The sequence below is a fragment of the Hemitrygon akajei genome, chromosome 14 (genome assembly GCF_048418815.1).
Source record: "Hemitrygon akajei chromosome 14, sHemAka1.3, whole genome shotgun sequence".
Classification (NCBI taxonomy): Eukaryota; Metazoa; Chordata; class Chondrichthyes; order Myliobatiformes; family Dasyatidae; genus Hemitrygon; species Hemitrygon akajei.
Genome location: NC_133137.1, coordinates 70647139 through 70663413, shown reverse-complemented (window position 1 = coordinate 70663413; position 16275 = coordinate 70647139). Strand labels below are relative to the sequence as shown.

The 16275-nt window shown below is 40.0% G+C and overlaps 1 protein-coding gene across 5 annotated transcripts in view; it reads left to right on the top strand.

Moving 5' to 3' along the window:
* celsr1a (cadherin EGF LAG seven-pass G-type receptor 1a) overlaps positions 1–16275 on the top strand; it is a 368062-nt gene that overhangs the window by 329232 nt on the left and 22555 nt on the right. For all 5 annotated transcript variants that reach the window (XM_073066355.1, XM_073066354.1, XM_073066352.1 and 2 more), the window contains 5 exons: positions 237–411; positions 921–1033; positions 3430–3509; positions 5688–5814; positions 10187–10312. In XM_073066355.1, coding sequence (XP_072922456.1) covers positions 237–411; positions 921–1033; positions 3430–3509; positions 5688–5814; positions 10187–10312 — 621 coding nt within the window. The remainder of the gene's footprint in view (positions 1–236; positions 412–920; positions 1034–3429; positions 3510–5687; positions 5815–10186; positions 10313–16275) is intronic.

The following is a 16275-nucleotide window of genomic DNA, read 5'->3' as shown; positions in this document are numbered from 1 at the left end:
AACTGAATGCCTCTGAAATTATTTTTTTCATTTCCACCCTCATCAATGGAGTTGACGCTTGAGGCTTTTGTGTAAAATCTTCTCAGGAGATCTCTGCTTCACTCGGTTTGTAGGTCGGTAGTCTCAAGTATTCAGACAAAAGAAGTGTCTGACTAGACTGAGCATTCAGTCCAGGACAATCAATCAAAGGAGTGTTCTACGGTCATTCGATATTCACTGACTTTGTTCTCTTGCAGTTTGTCTGCAGTGTGATAGCCCTGTTACTGCACTATTTCTATCTTTGCACTTTTGCCTGGACGTTTGTGGAAGGCCTCCATATTTACCGTATGCTGACTGATATGAGGAACGTAAACCATGGCCACATGCGATTTTACTACACCATTGGATGGGGAATTCCTGCTATCATAACAGGTAACCCAATTCGCAGTTACTCTGATGGAAACTATGAGTGAGCTGACCATTGTGTGGCATAGACGTTCAAAAGTATTTCTAACAAATTAATCTTTTGGGCACTAGGATAGATTTTGTCTTGTCGGGCTTCTGTAATGCAGGTAATAGTAGATTGATTGAAGTGGAACTGAAAATCAAAAGCAATGTCAAATAACTCATCAGTTTGTCATCAGCCTTCACACCATTGATCCGAGTCACAAACTGCTCTTTTGTGTTTGAGAGGAGTAAGGAAAGTAGGGTTTATGTTTCAAATGGATTCTGACAACCTGTATCATTACGGAGAATTAATCCTGCCTGGCCGCTTGCTTCATTGTCGAGCGTTCACTGCATTTAGTATCTTGAAGTCAGATTTCAACTTCTGCAATGATCTCACCCTTTAGGTAGATGAGGTGAAGTTTACATGCTTTGAGTGTCGTTCAGGTGTAAAGGAATTAAATACGCTAAATAACACTGCTTTATTATGTTTTAAGGTCTGGCTATGGGCTTAGATCCACAAGGTTATGGGAACCCTGACTTTTGCTGGCTGTCTATGGATGACACTCTGATTTGGAGTTTTGCTGGCCCGATTTGCATTGTAGTCATTGTAAGTTATATTTTGATTCTTATAGATATTCCACCCCAATCCTCTCTTCCGTGACTTCACTTTGTCATGATCTTCACTTCCCATGCCAAAGTCCTTGAGTGAGTGTGTTGTTATTTTTTGAATGTCTGGCCTTCTTTCCCCGAGCTCTTTGATAGGATCTTGCAGCACAGATAGAGATCCATTCAGCCCATTGTGTTCATGCTAACCATGAAGGCCATCTTTATTTACTTAGAGAGATACCCCTCCCTGCCCTTCGAGCCGCACCGCCCAGCAGCACACCAATCTAACCTTAGCTTAATCATGGGACAATTTACAATAACCAATTAACTTACTAACTGGTACATCTTTGGATCACGGGAGGAGACTGGAATACTGGAGGAAACCGGCATGCATGCAGAAAGGAACATGAAAAATTGCTTACAAAGAGTACTGAATTTGAACTCCAAGCTTGAGGCATGCAAACCTCCAACCCTATGAACAAGTTTGTGGTCCTCTTGGAGGGTTCCTAACAAATTACCTGTCCAAATGCCTTTTAAATGTTGTAATTGTATGTGACTTCAGCATATCTTCTTACAGCTCCTTCCACTTAACCACAGCCTTCTGTGCAAAAAGCCTGCCCTCCATATTCCCAAATCAGTTCCTTCCTTCTCACTTGAAGATCGGTGGTGTCAAAGTCAAGGCTTAATCATTGTGACAAGAATAATGCCTTTGTACTCTTTGTTTCTTTTATTGTAATTTAGAGTATTTTTTATGTCTTGTGCTAAACTGCTGCCACAAAACAGCAAATTTCACAACATATATCAGTGATATTAAACCTGATTCTGATTTCTCTATGTCAGCGTGTCAGATTAAGATCATGCTACCTGACCCTAACACCTCTCCAGCTTTGAATTTGAGTGGAATTGCAGTTAATTAATTCCATTCTTACCTGTCTGGTAAAGGCAGATTCACCTGCATTGACTTTTCTTCATGTACCCACACTAGGTATTTCTAGCTGTTCCCAAAGATCTATCCTTGAGTTAATCATGTCTGTCATCTGCATGCTATCCTTCAGAAACATGTGTATGAACACATCAAATTCTACCCCTATGTAATTAATACCCTGCTGTACATGGAGACTGACTATAGTTTTTTGAAATACTATTTGGATGTTCCAGTTCCAGTACTGAAAAAGCAGAACTTTCTTTAACACGAGAAATCTGCAGATGCTGGAAATCCAAAGCAACACACACAAAATGCTGGACGAACTGTTTATTCGTTTCCAATGATGCTGCCTGACCTGCTGAGTTACTGCAGCATTTTGTGTGTGACAACTTCCTTTAATTGTTTAGTTATAAATTTGTTCTTCCCTTGTGTCATGAATTCCCTCTCTTTCATCATTGCTCTTTCTTCACTTCTTTTGGACAACTCCACTAAAGTTTGTTTGATACCTCTTCTGTGAAATGGCTTGAGAGGTCTTGGTATGTTAAAGATTCTAAGCATACAGTACTGTGCAAAATTCTTAGGCACCCTAGCTATATAAACACAAGGTGCACTGCAGATGCAGTTGTCAAATCAAGACGTACAAAAAAGCTGGATGAACTCAGCAGGTCGGGCAGCATCCGTTGAAAAGATATTTAGCTAGGAAGCCTAAGACTTTTGCACAGTACTGTATTTGTCAATGTAGGGCAGAGAGCGAGTTTGTAAATCTGGTGGGAGCAAAGGATATTGGGAATGGTGAGTTTGGAGTGCTGCAGGAGGGATGTGGGACTGGTGGCAGATAAGGAGTGTTTGGGGTGGGGGGAGGCGCAGGTGCAGACACACCCAGCTCTGTGACACCAGGCAAGGTCATTTGATTCCAAACAACTGATTTATTAACCATTACAGAATGTCCCTCTAGTGGTTCCCACTCCCTCCCCTCTCCCTTCCTCTTTCCCCAACCATGATTCCCTTCTCCATGCCCCCTTCCCACTCTCAGCGCACAATAGAGACCCCTCTCAGAATCAGGTTTATCATAGTTCACATATGTCATGACATTTGTTTTTGCTGCTACGGCAGCAGTACAGTGCAAAACATAAAATTACCACAGTACTGTGCAGAAGTCTTCGATACCCCAGCTATATATGCTGCATGTGCCTAAGACTTTTGCACAGCACTGTATTCAAACTGTTTTTCTTTACAGCTGTTATTGTGAAACTAACAATCTATGGTCTCTGTAGCATTAAAATTTTTAAATCAAGTATTGCTGTAAGATTTGAGCACAAAAACCTTGATCTGGCTTTTTGTTATGACCTTTAATTCCACACCGTTCCCACTTCACACTCACGATCTGGATTTAGTTCTGGTTTAGCATTCTACACACCTGTGTTTTGCTCTTTATATGGAATCTAATGTTTTTTAAATTTCTGCTACTTCAGATAAATATAATTATCTTCATACTTGCTGTTAAAGCATCTTGTGGACCCAGGCAGAGGTCCTTCGAAAAGACCGGAATCATGTGAGTTACACTTCAATTTTATCATGCTTTTTTACAGGAGGTATTGTTGTATTTGTGGTCATGGGAAGCCAGGTGGCCGGGAATAACACACACAAAAGACGGGGGTGGGGGGGGGGGGTGGTAACGTGCAGCTGTTTATTTTGCTTGTAAGTCATCTCGACAGAAAACCCTCTCACATTACGCTCACACGTAACACACACGGAAGCTTGACAGCAACTTGTAAGGATCGAATTATGCATGAATACATAACAAATATCACTACAAATTGTTTTCAGGAGTAAAAGTTTAAAGAAGGCATTTGCATGGAAATGCCATCCTGAAACTATTATTACTGGAAGGTAGAGTGCTGAAAACTGACAAGAATTAAGCACAGACCACTATAGTGTGAACCGTCACAGTGACAACAGGTAGCACCTGAGATATACGGACATCCACACCGATGTTTTAATAAGTTAGGAGATGCTGATGGACCAAGAGTGAAATACCCCAGAGAGCAATATCTGAATTGATACCAACCTGAAAATGGTTTGTATTTGGATTTTGCCTTTCAGTGCACTACTCAAGTTATATGCTTTCATTTGCTTTGTTTCGATAAGCAACTGTGACTGGCAGAAGCTGAATGGTAGAAGGTTTTCAGAAATGAGAAAGAGAAGATGTTTCTGTGTTATTAGTCGGGCTTAGATATGAACCCAGATCCCATTAATAAATAGAGAGCATCCTGATATGCTGCCAAGCACAGAAAGTTCCTTTAATTGACAATAGGGGATGAAGGAAGCTGGTTCTCCCCCCCCACTCCCCATTTGTGTTATCAAAATGGATTGACATGAATACAAAATTAGTGAACACTGAAGAACTTCCTATAAGAGATGAAAAGCCATCTCAGCTGACTCAGCATGAAATTCTCCCGGTCAACCTCAGTTGGTTAACTAAGGTTGAATTTACGTTCTGTGGAGAAGAGAAATTTTTGCTGCTTTGTCCTTCAGTCATGTCAGACCTACCTCCATTCTTAAGTTACAAACTCCTTGCTTACCACATTGGTGGTGTAAATGGCTTTAATAGCTCTACACAGAGCAGCTTGCCGCAGAGGAGAGTTGAGGAGCTGTGGCTAGAAAGGGCAATGCCAAATACAGTTCAAGAGTTACAGCTTTAATCTGAGGTTGCAGGGTTGCAGAGCCTCCAAGAGCTTGCAGGGTTCTCGGGGAAGTGAGTGGGATGATTGATGAGCTTTTCAAGGGCCCTTTACTCGGGTGAGTGGTGTTACTCTTCAGGTTCAGCATCATTACAGCCATGAGTGGAAAACAAGCAAAGGGATCATTGAGAGTGAAAACTGAAGGCATCAAGTAAAGTGAATTCAGCAGAATCGTAGAATTTGATTTAGGAGTTTTGTAAATAAGGGTCATAAATTTTCAGAAGAACAATAGAAACCTTTGAAAGTGGAAGACTTACCACTGCCCACAGCACAGCTGTCAAAAGGAAATGGGTAATCCAGCTGCAGCTGTTAAGGGAAATCATTCAATGTGAAAGATTGTAGGAATTTCATTTTACCATGTTCTAATAATAGTGGTGAAGGAACATACAGTACCGTGCAAAAGTCTTAGGCACATACTGTGTATGTAACTAGGGTGCCTGAGACTTGTGTGCAGTGCTGTATTTGTGAATGACGTGTAGAGAGCAAATTTGTAAATCTGGTGGGATCAAAGGATGTTGGGAATAGGGAGGGTGGAGTGCTGAGGAAGGGGTGTGGGACAGGTGGCAGGAAAGGAGTGCCGGGTGGGGGATGAGGGGTGGCACAGGTGCAGACACACCCATCCCTAAGACACCAGACAAGGTCACATGATTCCAAATAATTGTCTATTGATCATTACAGAATGTCTCTCTGGTGCTTCCCTCTCCCTGCCCCCTTCCCACTCTCAGTCCACAATAGAGACCAATGTCCAAGTCAAGTTTATCATCACTCACATATGTCATGAAGTTTGTTTTTTTTTTGGCTGTAGTACAGTGCTATACATAAATTGCAACAGTACTGTGCAAAAATTTTAGCCACCCTATCTATGTACCTGTGCCTAAGACTTTTGCATAGTATTGCAATGAAAAAAAAAACAAGACTAGGTTAATAAGTTTCCTGTACATCCCTTTCTGTGTGTATTTGTTTGGTTTGACACAAGTATTCTCTTTTAGATCTGGACAGAGGACAGCCTTCCTCCTGCTGCTTCTCATTAGTGCCACTTGGTTGCTGGGGCTGATGGCAGTAAATAATGACACTATGACCTTCCATTATCTATTTGCTATTTTCAGCTGTTTACAGGTAAGATTGACCCTGAAGCTGTGACAAGACATCACCTCATTGAAGGTTAGAAATGCATGTATTAGTATTGTTCATGTAATTTTTAAGTAGACAATTTGCATGAAAAAAATGGAGTTCTCTAAAAATGGTCCAATGTGTATCTGTGCCAAAGTTTCTTCTAATTTTTCTTTACAGCTCTGAGCAGAAAATTTTTACATGGCCTGAAACCTGCACGGCACTTTAAATGTTTTTTGTTGTAATATGCACATCAAACAAAAACAAACCACAACTCACAACACAAGCAAATGATTTCAGGCAGTCAAAACAACCGACAAGCGCAATGGCAAAAGTAAAATGTTTTGACTAGATGGTGTCAGTGTTCAGCAGGCTGACAGTTTGTTAACAATGAGTTACCAGCTTCCGTTCTGTGTTTAGTGTTACAATTTCTAGCAATATTGTAACTTGAAACATTGACGGTGTAAGTACAATGAAGCTCTAAAATGTTTCAAAGTAAAGATGGTAGTACATTTATTATTTTGAAAATTTATGGATTATTTTCATTAACATAATTAGTTACAGGATGTTTTACAATATGGTAGCAAGAATTTCAAAATTATATAAAAGAAAATTCCATCTGCCCAGCAACATGTGCTGTGTGCATTGGAACATTTCTGTTACGGCGCGGTCATGCACTCGTGGAGCTTAGAGAGAAAAGTGATCTGCACATGTTGCTGTATTTCACTTATCAGTAAGCAGTAACATTATCTGCGCCCACTAATAATGATAACATTATTTATATAACATCATTCATACATTAAGATGGTCATAAGAATATAAAACAAAATTAATAAACATAAGTGAAGGCAAACATTATATAGAATAAAATGTAATGTACCAAATTATATAAATATAAATGACATCAAAAGGCATTAGGTAATCTTATAAATAAGCCAAATTAAAAAGTAGGCTTTTGCAAGTGTTTTGAAATGTTCCACAGTAGTAGCTTAGCATATCTCAGTCAATAGAGTATTCCAGACTTTTTGGTACATAAGAGCAAAAGGCTGCTTCACCAGTTTTTATATGTTTGTCTTTAAAAACATTAAGTATTTGCAGGTCTAAGATTTCGATTAGGGATGTAAGGGGATAGATGCTCCAAAATATATGGAGGACCTAGGTTATTCAGAGCCTTAAGTACAATTAAGAGTGTTTTAAAATTGATCATAAAGGACATGGGCAGCCAGTGTAATGATGCCAAAACTAATGAAATGTACTCAGATTTTCTTTTCTATTTGGTTAAGATTCTTGTTGCTATATTGTGAACAAGCTGCAGTTGATTTATATCTTTCTTAGGCAGTCCTGTAAAGAGTGCATTACAGTAGTCTAATTGGCTAAAAACAAAAGTGTGTATTAATTTAACTCTTGCAATGTTCCTTAAATGAAAGAATCCAGTCTTAATAATATGGTTAATACTAGAAACAATTAGCTAAGTCACTCCCCAGTGGTTGAAATAGAGGAATCTTGTTCAGCTCACCTCATTTTGACTAGTATAATATTGCTGAATTTCCTTGGCTGAGATGAATTTAAACCACTGAAACACTCCTTTTCATTCATCTCTTTTTGTCACAATAGTCTTCACATAAAAGACCATTTACATTGGTATGCATTGTTGAAAACAAAACATTTTCAGAAATATTTGCCTGAAACCAAATGTGATGAAGTATCGTAGTAAATCATTTAACCAAAAAGCAGGTTGATGATCAGAACTGGAGAAATTCGTATTATTGTTGTTTATTCCAGATCGTACATTACTGTGGGCTTGGTTTTCATGTTGTTAACTTTACAATATTCTATTCAAGAGTGAGGCACATATTTCCTTAATCTATGTTCAAATTTTGGTATTTGATAACGAACAAGTCCTAATTGTCATCATTCACACAAGTACAAAGGTTACGTTGAGATATTAATGTGAATTTGTATGTGATATCAGCTTGGGCTCATTGTGCTTTGATACGAGAGCAATAATTGAACCACTTGCATGGTACAGGAACAAAAGAGCACTTGTTGTATTGCATGTGCAATTCATTTATATATTGGGCAAACCTACTGACATTTTTCAAATTTAATAAGCACAGAAAGAAAAATAGGCATTATTTTCTAGCTGGTACCATTTTTTATCAAGCTCTATTGTGTGCAGTTTTGGTCACCGAATTACATTGTGTGCAGTTTTGGTCACCGAATTACAGGAAGAATATTTATAAGGTTGAAAGAGTACAGAGAAGGTTTACAAGGATGTTGCCGGCACTTCAGAAACTAAGTTACAGAGAAAGGTTGAATAAGTTAGGACTTTATTCCCTGGAGCGTAGAAGAATGAGGGGAGATTTGATAGAGGTGTATAAAATTATGATGGGTATAGATAGAGTAAATGCAATCAGGCTTTTTCCACTGAGGCTAGGGGAGAAAAAAACAAGAGGACATGGGTTAAGGGTGAAGGGGGAAAAGTTTAAAGGGAACATTTGGGGGGGCTTCTTCACACAGAGAGAGGTGGGAGTGTGGAATAATCTGCCAGATGAAGTGGTAAATGCGAACTCACTTTTAACATTTAAGAAAAACTTGGACAGGTACATGGATAAGAGGTGTATGGAGGGATATGGTCCAGGTGCAGGAAAGTGGGACTAGGCAGAAAAATGGTTCGGCACAGCCAAGAAGGGCCAAGAAGCCTGTTTCTGTGCTGTAATGTTCTATGGTTCTAGACCAGGGGATCCCAACAATTTTTATACCAAGGACCCTACCATTAACTAAGGGGTCCGTGGACTCCAGGTTGGGAACCCTGCACTAGGATTTAATTAATGCTTCCTAAAGCCAAAATTCTCTTACCATATAACAACGAAAGAGTTGGAAACAACAACTTGGAAAATAAAATTTGGATCACTGTACCACGGAACACAGATACCAAAATACCCAAGCACAAGCATTACTTTTTTTTTAATCATTTCACAAACTAAACTTCCAAAATTAAGTATTTAAAATAATGGTCATCTTACTGTGGGTTACTGTAAAAATAAATCCCCAGGAGTTGATTATAAGATCACCTTGCACTTGAGAATATGCAATGCCCCTTAATAAGACAACCAGCAGATTTTTAGTCAAACATCAATTTTCTTGACTGACTACATACTTCATGCTCAAGCCTACAGAGTGAGTGCTAGTAAAGGTTAAAGGTGGGGCTCCCAACCTTTTTATGCCATGGACCCCTACCGTTAACCGTGGACCCTAGTTTGGGAACCCCTGCATTAAAGAGATATAGTCAGCAGCTGGAATTGATATGTGACCACTGGCTCTGTGAGGCAGTTGAACTAACCACTGCTCTACCATGCCACCTCTGACCGTTAGGTCATGTTATGACCAATGAGAGAGCAGATGGTGGATAGCAAGTGAAGAGACTAAACTGAGAGCAGGAACCCTAACTGCAGCTAGTGAGGTTAAGGCAAGTTATGTTGTTCCTACAGTTGCCAACAGGAATTTTGCTGGTCTGTGAGTCCACACACACACAATGTACAATACTATGCAAAGATCTTGTATATAAAACACTCATATATGGGGCGGTTGGTGGTGTAGTGGCATCAGCACTGGGCTTCGAAGCAAATGTTCCTGAATTCAAATCCAGCCAGCAGCAGCAGTGCGGAAGAAAGGCCTGGCAATCTACTTCTGTGTCTTGCCACGAAAACCCTTTGGACAGCTACCCTGTCCATAGGGTTGCCATGAGAGTTGACGACAACTCAACAGACCTCAACAACACCAACAACAATATATATATATATATATATATATATATATGAGGGAGAGAGCTAGGGTGCCTAACACTTTTGCACAGTACTGTATTTGTCAAGTCCACATTGCTCTCCACTCCACATTGTAAACCTGGTGGGAGCAAAGGATGTTGGGAATGGCGAGGGTATAGCCCCGTGGGAGGGGTATGGGATAAATGGCAGACCGAGAGTGCCAGGGGTGGGAGTGGCATGGATGCAGAGACACACAGCCTTAAAACACCAGGCAGGGTCGTTTGATTCCAAACAATTGGTTTATTGATCATTACAGAATATCTCTCTGGTGCTTCCCAGTCCCCCCTTACCCCCCTCACCCCCCTCCCTGCCCCCTTCCCACTCTTAGTTCACAATTGAGACTCATATCAGAATCAGGTTTATCATCACTCACATATGTCATGAAATTTGTACAATGCAATACAGAAAATTACTACTATACTGTGCAGAGAAGTCTTGGGTTCCCTAGCTGTATGTAGGTGCCTAAGACATTTGAACAGTACTGTCGCTGAGAATGATTCTACAAAATCTTTAATATTATTTGTCATTGAAAGTTAATTGTTCTGTAACTTTAGGGGCTCGTCATTTTTTTCTGCCACTGTATCTTCAACAAAGAAGTTCGGAAAGCTCTGAAGGACGTATTTACTGGAAAGAAACAACATGCAGATGACACAGCACTAACCAGAACTACAATTTTATCAGTAAGTCCTCAGTAAAGGAATATTGTTTGAGGCTTTCCAAATGGTCTAGATACGTAAATCACGAATCCATTCTTGTCCGTAAGCATAGAAATTATATCGTTTGCTCCCTGGAGCACTATCAATAGCATTAATGTGCATAGCATATGCAAAATAAATATGTCCAGTTATTTTGTGAAAATTCTTATGTCTGAAAGCGTCATTGGCTGGACTGTCTAAAGTTAAATAATAGTTATATTTAACTGAGTTGTTTAATTCAAAGTTAACAGGTGAAAAGTGATTAATTATTCCATGGTAATTATTCTGCCCCAGGCATACAGCTTTCTTAAGTCTGTCACACAAGAGCATCTGCAGTTCTCTCTCTGGATTTGCAGAAACTAAGGAAGAAAAAATAAATCCAAGAGATGCTGGAAATCCAGGGTCATCGTCATCATTATGTGCCATGTCATACGACATGGGCGATCATGGTCTTCCATCTGTCTAATCTAAGAAGTTCTAATAAACTCTTCAAACTTTTGCCTGTCCACCCCTCAATGTAACTCATGAAGGACCGCGACTTTTCCTTCCATCAGTTTTTCCCATTGCTACAAGATGTTTGAGCTTTTCTTTCCTCAGTACTTCTCTTCTTCTTCATGTGCCTTGCGTGTAACACGCTTGGGCAATCGTGGCTCTCCACATCGAATGATCCCTCGCAGCGTCAATGATATCTCGCACATTTAGATTTGTTAGTTCTTTCACAGTGTCCATGTATTTTCTAATTTGCCTTCCTCTTCCGCGTTTCCCAGGCATACGGCCTTGTAATGTAAGACATTCTATTTCTCCCTTTCTGATGACATGGCCCAGGAAATTAAGTTTCCTCTCATTTAATGTTCTCATTAAAGATCTTTTTGTATGGGCACGTTGGAGTACTGTCTCATCAGTTACCTTATGTCTATATGATATTTTCAGCATTCTTCTAAGAAATCACGTTTATGTCGCTTCTAAGTTCCTTCTAAGTTTCGGAAGCATACAGCAAGATTGACCAGATGTAACGTTTTAGAAGCCTAAGCCTTGTTGTCATAGAAATGTGTCTGTTGGTAAAAATGGGTTTCATTTTTTGGAAGTTGGTTTTGGCAATGGCAATTCTCCTTTCTATTCCTACTTCTAGCATCTTGTGATATAAAGCTACCAAGGTAATTAAAGCTGGTCTTTTTTTCAATCTCTTGGTTACCGATGTACAATTGGCATTTGGGAGTATCCTGCTGTTTTGATATTACCATACATTTAGGTTTTTTTTTACAGTTGATGGTTAGACCAAAATCTGCACTTGTTTGTACTACTTTTGTCTAGGAGGATTTGTAGGTCTTCTGCAGCACTTGCTATTAGTGTGGTATCGTCTGCATATCTTTTATTGTTAATGTTAACACCTCCAATTTTTATTCCATCTAGGTCTTCTATTTCTCTGAGAATCATTTCACTATAGATGTTAAATAATTCCGGTGAGGCAACGCATCCCTGTCTAACTCCTCTTTAAATTTTAATCCAACTGCTTATATTATCATCAATTTTTACCACCGCCGTTTGATTCCAATATAAATTTTGAAGCAGTTGTTGGTCCCTTCCGTCAATGTTTAGCGAGAATTTGAAATAATTTTTCATGTTGCACTGCGTCGAATGCTTTAGTGAAATCAATAAAACATAAAAAGACATTTTGATATTCAAATGCCCTTTCTGAAAGCATTCTTAGTATGAAAATTACGTTCCTAGTTCCTCTGTCCTCAATAAACCCATATTGCAGTTTAGAAGTTTCTGGCCTTAACTTGTTTTTAATTCGACTCAGAACAATTCTCAACCAAATCTTTATTATGTGACTCATAAGACTGATTGTTCTATAATTTTCGCAGTCAATAGTTCCAGGAATTTTTGGCAGAGTTATAAATACTGATTTCAAAAGATTGTCAGGCAATACACCAGACTCATATATACCACTAAACAGTTCAAAAAGAATATCTATGCCCAGATCTTCTAGGGCTTGTATCATTTCCACTGAAATTTCATGAGCTTCAGTGGCTTTACCATGTTTCATGCTTTTCATTGCTTTAGTTATTTCTTCTTTGGTAATAGGTGGGCCAGAATTAGGGTGTTTAACATCTAGGGGTTCTCCTCCTTCAAAAAGCTGCCGTATATACTGAATCCACCTCTCACATACTTTATCTGGATCTGTTAGTGTGGATCCGTCTGCTGATCTTACGCATCCTGTAGAGGAGGTTTTCTTAATTCTGGTAATTTCCTTAATTTTCTTGTGCATTTCTTTGCTGTTGTTAATATGGCCTTCTACTTCATTGCATTTTTGATTCAGCCATTCTTCCTTTGTAATATTGTACAATTGTCTGGTCTGTCTGTCTAGCTCTCTATATTGCTCTTCATTATTCTTCACTAACCTTCTTTGTTCCATCAGATCTAGAATTTCTTGGGTTATCCCCCCCTTGTTGGTGTGTTGGATTTCTTGTGCTGGGATTATCTCCTCTGCTGATTGCTGTATAGCATGTTTAAATCTGTCCCGAATAGGTGGTGTTTCGTTTTCATTGAGGTTTTCTACAGCTGTTTGAATTGTTGCTTAAGTATGCTATCATTTTAAAATTCTCCCAACATATACTTCTTTCTCTTTTTTCCAAGTTTCAGTTTCTTTAATTTTGTTTTGGTGGTAGCTATTACTGGATGGTGATCTGAACCACAGTCTGCTCCTGGATAGGCTTTAGAATTTGTGATATTATTTCTAAAGCGTTCATTGATGGTAATGAAATCTACTTGATTCCTTCTGCTATCTCCAGGGCTAATCCAAGTACACAATCTACGTGGATGGTTTTTATACCAGGTATTGGTGATCACTTGGTTGTTTCTGGCACACCAATCAGTAAACCTTTCTCCATTTTCATTTTTCTCCCCTAATCTAAAAGGTCCTATGATGTTATCAGCCCTTTTGCCTCCAACTTTGGAGTTAAAATCTCCCATGATTAGTTTTATATCCTGAGATTTACATTGCTCATAAGCACTGTCCAGATCTTCATAAAGCTTGTTGATATCCTCTTCATCTGCATCATTTGTTGGCGCATAGGCTTGGATTATGCTAATGTTAAAAGGGTTACCCCTTAATTCAACTAAAAGCAGCCGGTTGGATGTTGCCCAATATCCCATTTTGATACTTGTTTGTTTAAAATAATTTCAACTCCATGCATATGCTGTTGACCTCCAGAATACGTAATCGGAGAACTATTCTTAGTGAATTTGCCACTGTCAGTCCATCTAATTTCTGACAGGCCTAAGATATCAACTTCCAACCTTTTCATTCCATTTAATGTGTTGTCCAACTTTCCTCTCAGGTAAAGTGTACAGATGCTCCATGTTGCTACCCTTAGCCTTTCCCTATTGCTTACAGTCTCTGGATCACGCTCTGGTGTCACCTGCAGCACATGACGACCCCTACCGAGCGAGGTGCTGTTCTGTTGATTAAAATCAACCCCATTCACGCTGTTGTCTGGTTTCTGTTTCTTTCCATGATTGACCAGGCAGAAATTTCAGCAGTGGTTTGCGGTTGCCTTCTGTTGTCGCAGTACTCATCTAACGAGAGCATTTGACCTCTACTGGTGTTCCCAATTGGGAATCATACACCAGACGTTGCCCAACCTTTGCTGTTGTTGTACAAAGACAATCCTCCACCAAAGCTTAGAATCCATCTCCCTGCTGCCGAAGACTTCGGTGATTGTAGGTGACACCACTACCATTGGTCAGGTTATTTTTCTGGCACCAAACAGTCACCATAGACAGAGCTCCTTCAGCGAGACAGGGTGCACCCGGACCTAAGTCCTATGTGAAGGCGGAGTTGTCTTGGGTGGGAGAAGCTATATAATCGCTATTGGCATTTCCTGAGATTTAGTCAGGACCAAACTGCCTTATACACCCCTTCCTCAGTACACATCCCAGAAATTCCAGCTGCCGTTTCCTGATAGAAGATATCACTTCTCTTCTTATTCCAGCTTTTCGCAACACTTTCTCATTTGTTACTCTGTCTTTCCATGATATTTTCATCCTTCTCAAAAACTGCATTTCTGCAGCTTTGAGTCTTCCCTCATTTTGTTTTGATGCTGTCCAACATTCACTTCCATATCTGATAAAATCCAGAGCAACACACACAAAATGCTGGAGGAACTAAGTAGGTCAAAAAGCATCAATGGAGGATCTCAGCCCGAAGCCTCAACTGTTTATTCCTCTCAAAAGATGAAAGAAGCCTCTCAGCCCATTTCAACTCCGTTAGAAGGTATTATTGATCCATGACTCCCCTCTTTGTACTCACTCCACCCACAGTGCCTTATTGAATGAATTTCTGGCTTTGATTTCCATACTGTACACTCTCATTGTGTTATTTCATTTACCAGTTTTATATTCAGCCCCTTTAGACATGTGGAGATGTTTCAGATTTAACCTGCCAATGAAATTTAATACCTTGTGTCCACCTTTTAAGTCTTCGGTGAACTCCATAATGAAAGGCTGAAGTTCAAGTTTCTAATGAAGGAGCATCTTTTCTCTGCATCATCTCAATTCATCAATGCCTCTTCGTGACCGATGCTGAATGCAGGACTCAAAAGAGAGGTGTACAACTTTAGCACAATCTTCTTTGATTCTTGAAACGGATTCTCTGGAGTTTCACACCAGGAAGCGATTTTATCACGAGGGTAGGAGGGTCTCACAGTTAGGGGAACAAGCTCAGAGCTCATTTTTTGCTGTACTTTGGCCAAAATGTTGTTTTTTCTGGTTGGATAGAATGAAACCATTTCACTGCACTGTTGCATTCTTAAAGAGCTAATATCACTGATCCCTGTTGTCAATAGGGTAGTGTCGAAAGAGTAGGCAGCTGGACTGTTTTCCAGGATGGAAACATCAAGAACTAGAGGGCATAGGTTAAAGGTGAGAGGAGAAAAGTGTAATGGAAAACTGTGTCACACAGAGTGTGGTAAGGGCCTGGAATGCGCTTCCAGGAGAAGTGATAGAAGCAGATATGAAAGCCTGTTTGAGAAGTATTTAGCCAGGTACATGAACAAGCAGGGAATGGAGGCAGTTGGACCACATGCAGGCTGATGGGATCAGTTTAATTCAGCTTGGTGGTCAGCACAGATATATTGGGTTGAAGGCCTCATTCCTGTGCTGTGTTGTTCTATGTTGTAGCCCTCTGAGTGATCCGGTGAGCATTGATATTTATTGATAGTGTGTGTGAAGCTAGACCTTTGGATGCACATTGTGTGTGCACTGATGAAATATGGGCGGGGAGTAGAGGATTACAAATGCGGTAAACACGACGGTAAATGAGCTGCAGTTGGCCACCCTGCATTTTTGGCAAAGAGCGCTGGACCACATGCGTTGCACTGTCGGGGCGTGCCAGGCTTCTCAGAACATGTAAACTTCTCCCACGTGCATTCCAATCTCCTCATCTGTTTGGTCTACTGTTTTTTTGTGTGTGTGTGTCTAGAACAGTGTTCTGCTGATTTGAGGGGAGGATAAAAATGTGAAGTTGGAGGAAGGATAAATCAGATTACTGGTTCTCCACAGCCCATACAGGTAAATGAGTGACAGCAGGGCTGCGGGCACCTTCTGCCATGTGGAAACCTGGTTCACTGCCACAACTCGAACTGGCAACCTTTCTGGATTATTAGTAGAACCCTACCGTAACCAGAGGGAAGGTGGGGGGTGAGGGACAATCTGAATTACTTAAATGGGGGAAAGATTACTGAAAGTTACGGGGTAAAGGGATCTTTCTGAAACACAGAAAGCTGGCAAACAGATACAGCAAATAATTGGAAAGCTGGCTTTATATTCCAGGGTGCTGGAGCACAAAAAGAGGAGTGTCTTATAACAACTATACTTGGCACTAATGACGTACTATGAACAGGTTCCGTCCCTTTATTTATAGATGATCACTAGAGACGAGAAGGTTC